General features: G+C 40.7%; 1 protein-coding gene across 2 annotated transcripts in view; it reads right to left on the bottom strand.

Moving 5' to 3' along the window:
• The window catches only part of LOC127582685 (calcium/calmodulin-dependent protein kinase type IV-like), a 95466-nt gene that overhangs the window by 38457 nt on the left and 39932 nt on the right, over positions 1-17077 (bottom strand). For both annotated transcript variants that reach the window (XM_052038236.1, XM_052038237.1), the window contains exons 3-5: positions 15377-15439; positions 3551-3633; positions 472-544 (exon numbers count right to left, since the gene is read on the bottom strand). In XM_052038236.1, the coding sequence (XP_051894196.1) occupies positions 472-544; positions 3551-3633; positions 15377-15439 (219 nt within the window). The remainder of the gene's footprint in view (positions 1-471; positions 545-3550; positions 3634-15376; positions 15440-17077) is intronic.

The raw sequence follows: 17077 nt of genomic DNA, 5'->3' as shown, positions 1-17077 counted from the left end.
CTTGTTTTAACCAGGTGCAGGAAGAGGCCATTCACACCTTCATGTCAATGTTAGTCCCCTTTCTGTGTTTGCATGGTATGGCTTCACAATGATTTAGCTCACATTTGCTTCCTAGTTTGTTTTTTTTAATTCTTTCTTTAACCTTGTTTCCTTACTACTGCATAAAATAAAACCTGATATACACAAACAAAATAAATATGCAAGAGTGCAGTCATCAGAAGGAGTGACATGGTACTGAAAATTGTTTGTTTAGTACTGTAATTTCTTACCAGCTAAATATGAAGCCAAGGCAATCCAACCTCAAATGAGTGGACCATTCTGACTCAGAACCAAGTGGCTGATCTGTTACTTCCCAGGACAAAATGTAACACATTAAATTGCCTGATACGCACAGAGAAATGATTGCGTGGGAGGGGGGAGAGGTGAGAGGAAGAGTGAGACTGAGAGTGAGAAATGTCTAACGTGACTCACCTCAACAGCTTCCAGAATCTGTTTCACAGCATGGGCTGCATCCCTCTCACTGTAATATCCTTTCTCCACAATCCTGTGGATTACAAAAAATAAGTTGCAAAATGATCTCCATTTAGCATTGTCTTTGAATTTTAGTTTTGAATGCAATGGCCAATAATTCGAAGAAACCTTGGACCCAGACTCAGTCCTGAATGCGACATTTTCCTTTGGGTGCTCTGTACTGTGAGGAAAATATGGAACTCCACTTCAGTTGCTCCCTTGACATTGGACCCTGGGCTATCTCAAAGTTTTCACTGTTGGTCTCATAACCAAAACAAGCTGCACAATGAGAACATAGCACATCTTTCAGGACACATAGCAACTTCTATGCCAGAGTAGAGGATTTTTTCTCTGCATCTGGCTGAACTATATTTGAATCTGTGATTACCTTATACTAGTACTGTTTAGCACAATTGATAGGTGACCATGTCTCAACCATTAACTCTCTCCCATTGTGACAATCACATAAATTAATAGAACTTAAGTATGCTTTTCCTCCCTTTCCTTTGCACTCCAGACACTTTATAGTGGTTTTATTGCTGTATTTATATATTTTCTAAAAGTTCAGTGGAAATGTGAAAGATGAAAGATCACTGAAAACATTAAAGATAACAAGCATATAAAGGTTTACGCCTTGAGGTTCTGTTGTATGAGCGCAGTTTAACATTTTAACAAAGTTGTTAGACCATTCTGGTACAGATAGGTTGATATCTTCTATACGTACAGTGTTTGAAGGCAGAAACTAATTAGATCTGATTGTATCTGCCTTTTTGGATGTAAACATGAGTCAGTTCACTCACCCAAGCTGTTCACACTCTGTTGGCTTCAGTAGACACCTGAGAAAGGCAACCAGGGCACGATCCTCTTTTTTAATATGGAAGGCAGATTTAACATGTGAAATGATTATGTTGTTCTACACACTGCTCCACACTCAGCTGCTCCATTTGTGTTTTACAACTTCCTGAATAACTGCTGAGATGACCTGAGTAGACCATCCAGCCTCTCACACATGGTCCAACCTTCAGTCAGATCCTGGCTGATCTTTTACCTCAGTGCCACTTTCCTGCACTAACCCCATATCTCTTGTTTCCCCTAATATCCAAATATCTCTTTCTGTCCTGAATACACTGTCACCAGCCTTCCCAGCCCTCTTGGGTAGAGGTGATGGGTAAAGGTACACTACCGTATTGGCAAAGACAGTTATTCTCACCTCAGTCATGAATGGCTGACCTCTTATTTTGAGACAACGACCACTGGTTCTGAACATATCAGCCAGGAGAAACATAAGATATCTTTATTAGTCACATGTACATCAAAACACACAGTGAAATGCATCTTTTGCATAGAGGGCAGCCCGCAAGTGTTGCCATGTTTCCGGCGCCAACATAGCATACCCACAACTTCCTAACCTGTATGTCTTTGGAAAGTGGGAGGAAACTGGAGCACCCGGAGGAAACCCATGCAGACACGGGGAGAACATACAAACTCCTTACAGTCAGCAGCCAGAATTGAACCGGGGTCACTGGCGCTGTCATAGCGTTACACTAACCGCTACACTTCACTACTTATCTATCCTCTCAAGCACTGTAAGAATTTTGTATACTTCAATGAGATAACTTCTTATTCTTCTGAACTCCAGTGAGACTTAGTTGCTTAATCTCTTCTCAAAGGCAAACCTCCATTCCAGGAATCAAACTGGTAAAGCTATGGAGATTCCTTCATGCTGTATGCTCAGTTTTTGATAATGACAGGTATAGTGTATTTTTTTTAACCTTGTTATTTCCTCTTGGAATATATTAAAGTTTCCTGTAAAATTGATTTGTAGGATTAAATAGCCAAGGCATAGAAGGATACAGTGGTGGTTCAAGAAGGCAGCTCACCATCACCTTCTCAAGGGCAATTAGGGATGAGCAATTAAATTTTAGTTCAGCCTGTGAAACCCACATCTTTGAATGCATGATAAAAGAATAATGCAAGTGGGATTAGTGTAGTTGGGCAAAAAGGTCAGCATGGATGTGGTGGGTCGAAGGACCTGTTTCTGTGCTGTACCACTCTATGACTCTAGGATGTGAGCTTTGCTGCCTAAACCAGTGCTTATGCTCTTCACTAATTCCCATTCAGAAGTCTGTGGTTAGCCACCATCTTGAACTACTGCCAGATGTCTGGTGAGGATCACATGGTGCTGTAGTGTAGGGAGTCCAGTACATAGACCCAGCAACAAAGGAAGGAATAGTAACATATTGAGCAACACACAAAGCGCTGGAGGAACTCAGCAGGTTAGGCAGCATCTATGGAGGGAACTGAACAGTCGACCCTTCATCAGGACTCAATGTTGAATGGTAACATATTTCCAAGTTAAGGGCACATCATTCTTGGCACATCACCTAAACATTTTTAGACCAGCATGTCATATAATAACTATTCATAGTCTGCCAAGACATCCATTTTTGTGGTTTTACTTAGTTATCCTTGGACCTTCTAAGTAAGAACATAAGACAAAGAAGTAGGAGGAGGTCATTTGGTTACCCTTGTCTGCTCTGCCATTCAATACGGCTAATCTTTTACCTCACTGCCACTTTCCAGCACTAATCCCACATTGCTTGATTTTCTCACTGTCTATCAATCTCTGCTAACTTCTCCAAGTTGGTGAATTAGTTATCACATTCCTGCAATTAATTTCTCTGCTACTTGTGGCTTGGCATATCTACATATTTCAGAGGCAGCAAGGTAATCAGCTTGCTTTTGCATCAGCACTATGAGCACAAATGTTTTTGCTCATCAATCAAACTTTCAAAATTTATCTCAATTAAAAATGGAGCAAAAAGATTCCAAAGAAAAATGGGCAACTCTTTTTGTTTAACAGAAAAAATAAGGCCCATTGTATTCTCTCATGGCTGAGCTCCCTTCTATTTTAGTTTTCCACTGCATCTTACTTATAAATCTGCAGCCAATTTTCTTTAGTTTTGCAAGAAAACAAGTGGGTTCTTGGCTGTATCACAAACAGATAATTCAAGGAAGGAACGCGGGTGTTGATACGTACCTGTCAAAAAGCTCCCCACCAGTCACCAGCTCCAGAATCAGGATGATCTCTGTGGGGGTCTCAAAGATTTCTTTTAGTTTAATCTAGAAGAACAAGAGGATAAATGATTATCTCCACTGTTCGTTGGATTAAATCCTGTTGACTAAACATTCCTCTTTCTCCTATCTGCAATGTAAAAATTGGTGGATGCACCTTTAACATTTAATTTGGAGTGTCAGGAAGGCAATGGAGTCTTTCAATATGCCTGATTAAAAATTTAACCTATGAGACTTGTTCTGAACCTATTCACCACATCATACAGAACACCTTGTTTGTTATTGAATCAGTTTTGGAATCCAAAAATTGATTGCAAATTATTCTTTTTATTTCAAAAATAAACTTTATTCATAATAAAACACACACATAAATATATATATAAAGAAAAAAACAGTGCAAAACTCATTACATTCTCAGTGTCACTTGGTCAATACATTAATTAATGTTAACATTTTTGTTTTAACCATAGCACCAATGGTACTCATGTGGCTCCCTGGATGACGCCCCTATCAATGTTTGAGGGGCTTCCCCACCTGACTCAGCCCCTCCATGTGCGGTAGCGGAAGGACCCGAGATTGTGGTCCTTCCCCACAGAGCCCTTGCATTGGCCGCACCGAGCTTCAGTGCATCCCTCAGCACGTACTCCTGCATCCTGGAATGCGCCAGTCTGCAGCATTCCCTTACAGACACCTCGCTGTGCTGGAAGACCAACGAGTTTCAGGCAGATTAAAATGCGTCTTTCACAAGTTGATGATCTTCCAGCAGCACTTGATATCTGTCTGTGTGTGTGTCCCCGGGAACAGCAAATTATTTTTTATATATTTCAAAAATAAACTTTATTCATAATAAAAATTACACAAAGAATAAACAGTGCAATACCTTTATATTTATGTTCAATACATCCAGTAGTGTTAACATTATTTAAACCCATAGCACCTTTGTCATTCATGTGATCCCCTGGGGTGATGCACCATTTCAATGTTTGAGGGGCTTCCCCACCCGACTCAGCCCCTCCATGTCTGGTAGCGGAAAAACCCTAGACTGTGGTCCTTCTCCACAGAGCTTTAGTGTTGGCTGCACCGAACTTCAGTGCGTCCCTCAGCACGTACTCCTGCAGCCTGGAATGTGCCAGTCGGCAGCATTCCCCTACGGACATCTCGCTGTGCAGGAAGACCAACAAGTTTCAGGCAGACCAAAGAGTGTCTTTCACCGAGTTGATGACCTTCCAGCAGCAATTGATGACCCTGGGAACAGCCCGTAGGTCAGAGAGTCCTTGTTTATGCAGCTGCTGGGAATGAACCATGACAAGGACCCTTGCATCTTTCTCTACACCCTCTTAGCAAATCCACAATCTGTAAAGAGGTGGGCAACCATCTTGTCCTCAACGCAGTCATCCTGTGGGCAGCGTGCATTGGGATGGATATGCCAACCATGCAGTAAGGATCTGACTGGGATGGCCCCTCTCACCGCCAGCCATGAGGTTTTGGTGCTTATTGGTGAGATCTGACGATGAGGCATTCTGCCAGATGGTTTGGACAGTCTGCTCAAGGAACCACCCCACCGTATCCATCGAGTCCTCATGGAAAAATGGTAAGTATACCTTTTTTTAATCTATTTAATGCAGTTAGTTTGAAAGTATTCAGTTGTTTTTAAGCTTGTGTATCTTTAATTTTTTTATAATGCTTTAGTTTTGTTAACATTTGCATATAATTCTAACATTTCTGGAGAGTGTTTGAATGTTTGTGAGCATCATAGGCATTCATACACATTCAATCTAAGTGACAGCTTTGACAGCTGGTGAACTGGGGGGTGGGGCCTCACTGACTGTCAAACTCATTCTGTGAATGCAGTCAGCAGCCATTTGTGCTGGAATAGGCCCTGTGCTCTGCTGGATGATGCCATTGAGCTAGGAGTTGGTCTCCCAGCAGAGGATATCACCCCGGACCCTGGTGGCGGAACCAGTTCAGTCCTAGGGCAGGTGACTGACAAGCTTCTATTGGTTCTATTGCCAACTCCAATCCTGGCAACCAGCCCTACTCTCTTGGTCACAGTGGCCAATTATGGGTCTTTGAAATGCCCATCTGATCAGTGTGTTTGCTCAGTGTGCCAAGATAAGTTTAAACCAATACTACTTTTTAGCTTACAACTTTCCCCAGCCCACAATTGCACATGAAAGAATGGTATGCCTGGAATGCAGGTTTTGCTTCCTGTACTGCAGTGCAGCTAATCTTCTCCCAAGCACTGAAACAACCCCAGTGTTACTGAAGCCACAAACATGTCTTCTTTGCCTGAATTGCAATGGGCACCTTGACAAAAAGCCACTCATGAATCTTGTGTTTTTGTTGTTTCCAGACCTGGCAATGCATTGACTCTGTGACAGTCTAATTCCCTTGATTGGTCAGGTAGGACACCATTAGTTACACCAATCATCAGCAGCTTAGACTGGCAACTGGTGTTTCTATTGATGGTCCACTACCGGTTCACAACGAAATTCTACCTTTTACACTGTGACTGGACTTATCAGAATCAAGCAATTAAATCAGTTGAAAGATGGGACTGGAAATTGTCAGAACCAATCAGATATTTTGGAAAATGGGACTGAAGCTTGTCAGAACAAAATGTGTCAGAGGACAATACTGCAGCCTTGTCAGAACCGATCCATCAGATGTTATTTCCCCCTGGTGTTGGCTCCACACAAGCTAGATCCAGAAATTCTTCTTCAATGTTTCTGAGATACAAGGTTACAGGTGGCTTTTATATCATGATTCCCCCAAAAGATATCAAACGCAATAAGCTTGCTGCTAAAAACAGACCATTGAAAATGGGTTTGTTTTGTGAAAGACAGCTGTTGCATGATTGCAAGGAATTATAGGAAAGAAGCTGTCCTGCCCAATTTATCATGCTGTTGCTTATTCTTAACATCAGTACATCACTCTGTGAGTATCTTTACTCCCATTCTGTTCAGTCAGGGATACGTGGAAGAATGGAGTAAGAAGTAGCTGTTCACAGTGAAGGAAGGTAGGTAGTGGTATTGCACAAGGATAGGTACAAGGACCATTCAAAATTTTCATTAACAATTTGGGCACTGGAATCAAAAACACCATGTCTAAATTTGTGGATGATACCAAATAGAAAGGATAATCAAAATTGAGAAAGATGGCAACAAATTACAAGAGGATATTAATAAACATACAGAATGGGCAAAAGTTTAATACGGATAAATGGGAGCTAGAAAGCTTTAGTGGGCACAACGGAGAGAACACCTACTAGCCTGAAACTGTGGGGTCGAGTATCTCACAATACAAATACACTAATCATTGAAAGTTGCAACACAGCTTAACAAGGCCATAAAAAATCCCAGCTGAGCACTAGGTTTTATTTCTAGAGGGACCGAACTGAGAAGTAGGAAAGTTATGTAAAGTCTGTAGTAAATCCTGGTTAGACCACACTTGGAATATTGCACAGTTCTGGTTGCCTCATCATAAAAAAGCATTGAGAGGCAGTGGAGAAGCTGCAGGAAAGATTTACAAGGATGATACCAGAATTCCGGGGTGAATAGATCAGGAAAGGATGACCAGGTCACCTTTCTATTGAGAAAATAAGGCTGAGGGGTGATCCACAAGAAGTCCTTAAACCATGGAAGGTTTCAATAGAATAGGTATCGAGAGGATACTTCCATGTGTAAGGAAAGGCACAACTAAAGGTCATCAACAGAAGAGAGTCCCCAAGAAATCAAATAGGGAATTCAAAAGAAACATCTTTAGCCATAAAATGGTGAGAATGTGGGACTCCCCATCACAGGGAGTGATGGAAGCAATAGGATGGCATATTGAAGGGAGGCTGGACATGCACAGGAGGAACTGGAAACCATATCGTTATGCTGATAAAGCTAGATGAAGAAAGCCAGGATGAAACACAAGATGAGCAGAAACTCCGTGTGGACTGTTTGGTCCAATGGCATGTCTCTTTGTTTTATTGATTTATTCACAGCATGTGGGCATCACTGGCAATGTCAGCATTTATTGTCCATCCCTAATTGCCAACTGAGGAAGCAGCTAAAAGTCAACCACATTGTTGGCTTAGACACACATAAAGGCCAGACTGAGGAAGTGGCAGCCATGGGGTGGTGCAGCAGTTAGTGGTGGTACCTCACAACTCCAGGGAGCCAGGTTCGCTCTGACCTTGGGTGCTGTCTCTGGAGTTTGCACGTTCTCCCGATGATTGTTCCCCTGGTTGCTCCAGTTTCCTCCCACATCCCAAATACGCGATGTAGGTTAATTGGCGACTGCACATTACTCCTTCATGTAGGTCAAAAGAAATAAAGGGGAATTAATGGGGAGAGAATACATTGCAAGGCTACAGAGAAATAAGGAGGAGGGAATGGGACTGATGGGATAGCTCTGTTGGGAACTGGCATGTAACTAGTAGGCCAAATGGCCTCTTATTATATTGCAGTAAATTAAGTGATGGGCTTTCGTAAACCAGATGGATTTTTATGACAATCCAGTAGGTTCATGTTCACCGTTATTGAGATTAGCTTTTTTGTTAATAATTCCAGATTTATTTAATGCCATGGTGGAATTTGAACTACAGGTCCTCCCTGGCTTATGTAGAGCCCATACTGTACATACGTGCTGTAGGTTATGAAGCCAATGTTAGTAATAGCTTCGGAATTGATTTGACTTGGCTACAACAAGACAGTTATGAACAGTTCACAGGAACGGAACCCTGTTGTGACCTGGGGACAACCTGAAGCATCTCTGGATCAATGAAACAGAATCTCTGGCTGCAAGTCCAGTAACTTAACCACAATGCTACTGTACCACAGGGTTCTGTACATCCATGTAATCCTAAATAATTACCTCTCCACCCTATCCTAAAACATTCTGTTCATCTCTGCCTCAATCATCATTACTGGCATTGCATCTTCTTTTACCTCCCGCCCCCCCCCCCCCCCATGTAAAAATAATGTATCCAGCTTGCTGACCCGGCTCTCTCACATTTAATCTTATGGCTGTGCCTCATTCTGCAACATGCAATCACTGGAAACACATCTAGCCTGTCTCATTCCATGATAATTTAAATTGAATTTATAAAATCATCTCTTCACTATATTTCTTCTTATCACAACTACACAAGTTGAATGGCTATTGCTTTACCTGAAGATCTATTTCTTAGCTGCCTTTCTGGATAAAACAGATGTTCTCAGCTGCTGGCCTTATATGAGAATTGCCACCACCGCACTATCTGGCATTATTATACCTTGGGGACGAAATAGGAGGTGCATTTGAGTTGCTAACTAATTCTCAAAATGAAATGTTCAGCTTTAATGAGAGTTTATCAGTGTATGACACTGTTAGACCTGGCTCTCCTGCTCTGTTATCTGCTACCATGACAATCAATGTAGGCTGTACCATGATTGGATTGTTGGGACTATACTGGATCCCAGGGGTGTGCGGACACTCAGCAGGACTGAAAACAAAACTGTTGGAGGACTGATGTGCTCCCTGCCAGCCATCCAGTATCCTCTTCTGAAGAGGAAAATGATCCTACCAAGTCACTCTGTCCAAAGAAATGCCCCCAGTGCAAAGCAACTCAACTTGCTTTGTATCAGGTTGGTCAAGATTTAGGTCAGAAATGCCAGTCAAGCACAGGAGAGAGTGGAAAAGGATGGTTATAGCATCTAATGTGGCCCAATGTTAGTAATGGCTTTGGAATTGATTTGACTTGGCTACAAAAAGGTTTTCAGCTCCTTTGCGCATACCTGGTGTAGGACCCTTTGACACTCTGGACAACTCTGTATCAGTTCATGTTCAGAGGAAAATCAGGAGATAACTGCATAGAGAAACAAATTGTAACCCTCTGGCTGAAGGTGCTCATTTAGGTCTATCTGGCAGTGTAATTTCAATTCACATGCATGCACTTTAGTTCTTCTTAACTGATTATTGTGTGTTATCTTTAATTCTAGTGCAAGAAAATGGAGATTTTCAACTGACTTTAAAGAGTGACATCAACCAGACATTACTGTTGGGAAGAACAGTAACTAAATACTTAATAGTCATGTGACATTCCCCTGTTGACTTTTTAATGCTACAATATTAAACCTCTGATCCTTGTGTTTATACACCACCCCCCCCCCCACCCCCCCAACAATCTCTCTCTAACCTTCAGCAGCTCCACAATCTACGACCTGGAAGAATATTGGGTGATAAGTGCCCCTCAAGTAATATAATGTCTTGACATGGGAATGCATCACCTTTCCTTCCTCATTGCTGTGCTAAAATACTCCTGAGCCAACACCACTTTCATTACTGCAGCTGATCAAGAAGGCAGTTCACCAGTACCTACTCAAGAGCAGCGATGGGCAATAAATGCTGGCCTTACTAATGACTCTCACATTGTACACCTTTGTCCCAACTTAGTGGCTATGCCTTAAGCCCTGCATTCTGGAATTCTCTTCCTAAATTTCTCCCTGCTTTTCATCTCCCATTTTATAAGACCCTCCTTAAAACCCACCTCTCTGGCATATGTTTAAAAATTTCCGTTGTCAAAATTTGATAGTATTTCTCTTAAGTGTCTTGGGACCTTTATTTTGAAAGAATTGTATGTAGCTGTCTAATGAACCCAACTATTAATCACGAATGGGGTTAACCCTTTTGGCAATTTATAGTTGACTTCATTAAACAGCAACAGACAACTAAATTAAAGATAGGAAACCTTATAATGTGTTTAATACTTGTACAGTATTTCCACAAAAATCAAAATACTGCAGGTGCTGGAAATTTGAAATAAAAATAGAAAAAAATTCTGGATTTTCACAGTAGGTCAGGTAGCAACAGCAGAGGGAGAAATGGTTAATGTTTCAGATTGATGACCTTTCGCTAGAAACAATAATGTCTAAACTTGTTTGAAAGACAGAGGGAATTGATAAACCACCGAAAGGAAGAACCTCGGATTAATCTTTGGATGTCATGAGAACCTGATTCTAAGGTATAATTTCAATGGTCTTGCACTGTTATCCTATTCCTCATGAATTTGCTTGAGAAATTGTTCACCAAAAATAGTAAAGTCAGTTGAGTTTTAATCCATGTAATTTCCCTTGGGTTGCCAACAGATTCTCTGCTGGGACAAATGTGAACTAGTTTAATCTTGTGAATGTAAAATGGATTAATATCAATTGTACACTTTAAAAATGCAACTAAACTCTAACGTTGTGGCCATTTGAAAGAATAGAGTTGTGAAGTGGTTAAGTTACAGGATTTGAGTTCCGGAGATCTAAACTGAAGTTTCAGATGCATGAATTCAAATCTCACCACACCATCTGGGGAGTTTAAATAACTTCTGTAATTAGGTAACTAGATTCTCATAACAGGTCCAATGATGTCTTTTAGAGAAGGAAATCTGCCATCCTTGCCTGGTTTGCCAGTCTAATCTTCCATCCATCTGGTATTTTTGTGAATCCAGACCCACAACAATATGGTTGACTGTTAAGCCCCTTTTGAAATGACTGAGCAAGCCATTCAATTCAAGGAGATTTATGGATGAGAATAAATGCTGTTCTTTCCATCGACAACAACAGTCTACCAATTAAAAAAATAGTGCTCAACCCTAACATGGATATGCTTGTGCTGTATTATTAGCAAGCATTTGGTTAATTTCCAAATCTGAAACAATTTTGACCAATCAATTGTTATCTCTTGTCAACACGACCGAGGCAACTTATAATGTGTTATTTTCACAACCTATAAATACACCTGCACAATTTGCAAAGCACCAGCATGTGAACATTTCCCATTTGTGCCCAGCCTAGCAAATCAATGCCGACCTCGATTACATTCAGAGCTGCTCTGTTGGGTTAGATCTTTTGTTGCCCTGAAACTGCTGGTCACCTGCCCTTGAGCCCCGGTGTTTGTTCCAGCATTGCCCCCAGGGTGGTCTTCCACAGGGCGCCTGGCTCCCCCTACTTCAGTGCATGCAGGAGCTGTCTCAACACAGGCACTCACAGAACGGCTTTGACAGTCAGTGAAGCCAGCGATTCCTCGCCCTCAGCTCAAGTGCACTGACTATCACAGAAATCAGTCACTAGCTATCATTCAGTACTGCATGGAACCTGTTTAGAAGTGAAAATGTTATTAAAAAAAAACTTTTAATGTTTTTAATATTTAAAACATTTCAATATTTAAAACATTAAAACACAGACTTAAGTACAATTAGAAAAACTGAAACTAACTTAAATAATAAAATAAGATCCACTTACCCTTCTCCTGGGAGCGAGTATTTCCTATTCATTGGAATGGAGTTTGCTATGTTTGTACCAGGCCTAATCCTTTACTTATCCAGCAGGCAGGCTTCCTGGCCTGGAAACCAGGACTTCCATAGAGAAACCCAGGTAAATTCCCGCATTAGTGAGGCATGGAAATGGCAAGTCAGGGCCAACGTAACTTATGCTCCTGGAATTTCAGATAACCTGAATGCTTTATAAGCCTCTTGTCATCAGATTCCAGCAGCACTTTTAGGTAAATTTGGGGCCACAAGGACAGTTCATCAGCATCCTTGATGATGACCATTGCCTTCCTTTACTAAATCAGCAGCCGCTAGTGTTTACACTGAGAGTATTTCTAGCATGCGCATTGATTAACAAGTTGGAGTTAGTTTCTTGCCTGCAGTAGTTTGCAGCTGTCAATGGGCTGAATCACCCTCACTTCTGGATACTGGTTCCAGCTATCTCCTCCTTGGAGATAGGGGGAACTACCAGCTATCTCCTCCTTGGTGGCTCAGTTCATCCCTAACTTCATTGTTTGTGCATTGCAATACCAGTTCATCTGTCCTCTGCTCTGCTGCTGAGCACATCAATAAGGACGCAAATGGAGCACTGAATCGCTGGAGAAAGGGTTGATGTGCACTTCATGTCTGGCCCTTTAGCTCAAGTGCAGTTCATTTCCTCATTTTTCTCAATGATTTTAATTAATTCTGAGGATTGGTGTTTCTAACTAAATGCATCATTTTTTAATTTCGCTTATCTCTTCTTAACTAATTTTAACTTAAATGAAATAGGCCTATTTTCACTATTTTTATATATTTCTTATCATCAGAGACATTTAAAATAGTTCAAAGGCCCTTGACAGCGTGGGTGCTGACAAAGGCCCATCAGACCATTTCAGGGACAGGGTCTCAGGATTTGCCGTCTGAGGCCTAGTTGCCTTTTATGGCCTGCTCTGCTTCATGGGAAGACATCTGGGTATGAGGATCAGTTCATCAGCCCTCTGTGTCCGGAACAGGTTAATCTGGGCAAGTGGGAATCACAGATTATGAGTTCAGGCACGAGACACAAAGTAATTGGGCCCATTAACCACAAGATTGCGTGATAATAATATGGGCAGGGGTTTAAAGTTGTATTAAGTCAACACAGTTACAAATAAAATACAGGAAGATTTAACTCCAAGTATGTACTTGATCTGAACAAAATTAGTAGTCTTTGTCAGTTACATTCCATATATATAGGAGTCTGTTGGATGGCTCATAATGAAGAGGTGTGCATTTCACTTTAACTCCCATGGATACTCCTTAGAGGCAGGGGGATCATTCCATTATATTTAAGTAGTTACTTTACAACTAAAATTTGTCTAATTTCTTCTTCTCCCCACCCAACAAAAAGACTATATTGAATATTTCTGTACAAAGTGGTGAAAGAGGAAGATTTAAAAGAGAAACCATTGACCAGAGAGGAAAATCCATCCCTGGAAACACAAGAGCCTGCAGATGCTGGAATCTGGAGCAAAAAAAAACAAGATGCTGGAGGAACTCAGCAGGTCGGGCAGCATCTGTGGAGGAAAATGGACAGTTGACATTTTGGGTCGAGACCCTTCACCTGGACTGAAATATAGAGGGGAGATCGCCAGTATAAAAAAGGTGAAGGGAAGGGGTGGGGCAAGAGCTGGCAGGTGATAGGTGGATCCAGGTGAGGAGGGGTGATAGGCAGATGGAGGAGGGGAGAGGGGGAACAGCGTCAGAAGCTGGGAGGCGATAGGTGGAGGTGACAAAGAGATCCATCCCTGAGTGTTTTACCATTACTGCCATTCCAACCAGATACAGGTACTTACTTTCTCTAAATTAAATATAGTTACTCAAATTGGTTGAATGTTTTTACTTCACTTTACTTATTTATAAGAGACAATATTATAAACCGTGACCCTGATAATTGCAGTGGGTTTAATTCTACTAATATATATTTTATTTTACGGTCCAACTATTTAATATTTTTTGCATGCCTTCTCACAGGGAAGGACATATCATTCATAGCACAGATTTCTAAAGGTCAGAAAGTACTTTTAGGGACATTGCACCCTCCAGGTCTGAATATGAATGTACATGGAGCAATTATTTCCACTGGGGCAGTATCATAATAAATATCATGCAATTGATTAAATACCTTTAACCTGTCAAAAAAATCCACATATTGTAAAAGGCTGATATTTAATTAAGTTCACTGACATTGAATTCTCCAGGAATAACTTTACAGTCTAAATCTACTTCATAGAATTTACGGCACAGAAGAAAGCTCTCAGCCTATTGCAAGCAAAGAGCAATTCAGATGGATTCAGCCACTTCCCAGCCCTCAGCCCATTGCTGGGTGGGTTCCAGTATATCAAGTGCTCAACCAGGCACTTTTCAAACGTGGTGAGGGTTTCTGCCTCTGCCGACCTTTTGGACAGTGAGTTCCAGGTCCTCATTGGTGAAGCAAGATATTGAATTCATTTGTAAGTTTTCAGATTTGAAGCTTATGATATGTTCTTCCTATACTTCTTACTCACACTTCACCAAATCAACAACAATTGCTTCTGATGTGGAAGATTAATCTAGGTTGACAGTGCAATGGAGAACCGAGGGAACATTGTACCATCAGAATGTTACATCACTGAAAAGGTGCCACACTTTGGTGAGTGTTAGAATGACAACGACACTAATGGAAGAGTAGTAGAAAAATCTCTTGTTTAACAAAATTTGATTACACAGGCTTTACACATTAGTGACATACCTTGGCGTTCCCAGAGTACTATTCACCCATCAGTGATATCTGAACTATTCAACAAGAATCTACAATTTACAGTCAGATCACTTTCCAACTGGTCAGTGACATGATTATACTTCACACAAGTGCCTGCCAACTTCAGTCCCAAATGCTGACGGTTTAATAGTCTAAATTGGTAAATTCCTGCAATTGGTATAAATCTGTCTTTTTGTCAGAGCAACTCAAAACATTTAGTGGTAAGAAATCCAGAAAACATGCATTTTTATGACTTTTGTGAAACAGATCCTGCATTTATATAGTGCTTTGGTTCATCCTTTGCTGTATTTATAAGCACCTCAGGACATCAGAAAACACTTTAATAGTGCAGAAAGAGGATCCCAGTGAGCTTCAGGAGAGTGTCAGAATCATGAGAGACATTAATGTGAACCAGATGCTGAACCACTAGGATTTCCAGTTAGCCAGATGGTGGATTATCAGAGTTTTACTGGAATCTGCTTTAGTGTTGTTGATTGCAAACTAAACATTCATTTGCACATCAGTAATTTTCCTGCTCTTCACTACCAAAGCACCTCCTAGATCCACCAGAGAAAACATACATCACTTTATCATCTCTCTGAAGTACTCCACCACAGAGCTAGTCTAGATATTGTACTCAACAGAACTTGACTTCACAACTTCCTAACTCAGAAGCAAGAATGGTGCAAATTAAGCCACAATCAACACAGCAGGCTGCCATTTCATCAAACACATGGTTCACTTACAATATTTGGATGAGAAAGTCGTAGCAAAACACCAATTTCGGTTCTTGCAATCTTCTTATCGATCTGAAAAAGTTAAAAGGATTCTGAATTATAATGGAAAAAATGCTACAGGGTGCTGATTAAAAAAAGACAATCTTATTAAAATCTCCCACATTGGATCAATGAGTTTATCTATTTACGGTATATGAGACAAAATTAAGGGGTGCGGGAGTGTAGTTCAATTCCTGCACAACACTGAGTACCTATTGATTTTAAAGGCAAAATGGATAATTGTCTCACTCCTGAATGAGTGTCAAAATAAAAAGGACTGTAAAATGGATATCTATGAAGAGGTTGCAGTAGAACCAACCCTAGCAAAAAGCCAATCTTCAGAAGAGGAGAAGAGGAAGGGAACAATATAAACACTACTCCTTATATGTGAATCTTCATATAACAATTTATAGGATTTTAAATTACATGGGTTTTGACAAATACTCTCAATTTTAAATCTCACAATACAGAGGAATCACTGTGATTGCTATGTAGACTATAAGAATTGGATCAATTATGATTCACTACAAATACTGGCCAGTGAAATTCTTTGTGGTCAAAATGAACAAGTCAACTTCCACCCCGCCCCCCATATCTGCCACTCTGTATGTAAGGGAAAGAGAAAGTTTAGGAATTCTTTTATGAAAATAGACAGCATTGTCAAAACTTCAAGCTAAACTATATGAGAAACATAATTGCTCAGAGGCTAGATGGAGACACAAGAGACTGCAGATGCTTGAATCTGGAGCAACATATGAGATGCTGCAGGAACTCAGTGGGTCAGGCAGAATCTATGGACTATCTGTGCCCAGTCCAGATGAAGGATCTCGGCCCGAAATGTCGACTGTCCATTTTCCTCCATAGATGCTGCTTGACCCAGTATCTCGTGTGTTACTCGGAGGCTAACCTGGTACATGTCAATCACGAGATGTGACCAATATGCTTTGCTGATTTGAATATGTTTCTGCATCTTTGCACATCAGCAGTAAAAACAAACACGATCCATGCAAGTACATCTTAATTAACTTTACTCTTCATAAATCACACACTCAGAATTACACCATGACTGATGGATCGGGGAATAAGTTGTAAATGAAATGCTGCACTGAAAACACAGTGTGCAGAGAGGACCGCCAAATGCTGGATCACATGGTTTGTAGTTGCTGATAACCTACTTTCAAACTGTTTAGTTTTCTAAGTACATCTAAATTTGGAATGGACTCCATTTCAAATTACATCTGCCAGTGCTAATTTCCACCTACATATGTTATATGAACAAATTCATCAATAAATAGGACATTGGTATCATCAGTGGAATACTTCAAGAATATCTTTGACCTAATTTTTCAGGTTGCAATGTCCTGGACATGACTTATTTTTAACATTTAATAGTGTAGAACCATAAAAAAAAATGCAAACTATTGAAATCGCAAGGAGCTGGTTCTCCTGTCAAGGAACGTACACATTCACCACAGTGATACTAATGGAAAGGAATTATACCAGTAGAATCTATTGCCATCCAGTGACAATCTGGAGCACAATTCAGACTCCATGTTACATCTCATAGCAAACAACCTTGGACTCTAAGTATCAGCTCTGATCATTCTTGCTTATGTTGTGAGTGCAAGTCCCCCTCCAGGATTTTAGGTCATAATCCTGATTAATTTGGTC

The sequence above is a fragment of the Pristis pectinata genome, chromosome 24 (assembly GCF_009764475.1).
Source record: "Pristis pectinata isolate sPriPec2 chromosome 24, sPriPec2.1.pri, whole genome shotgun sequence".
Taxonomy (NCBI): Eukaryota; Metazoa; Chordata; class Chondrichthyes; order Rhinopristiformes; family Pristidae; genus Pristis; species Pristis pectinata.
The sequence above is the reverse complement of the archived record's forward strand: the minus strand, read 5'-3'. Positions and strand labels throughout refer to the sequence as shown.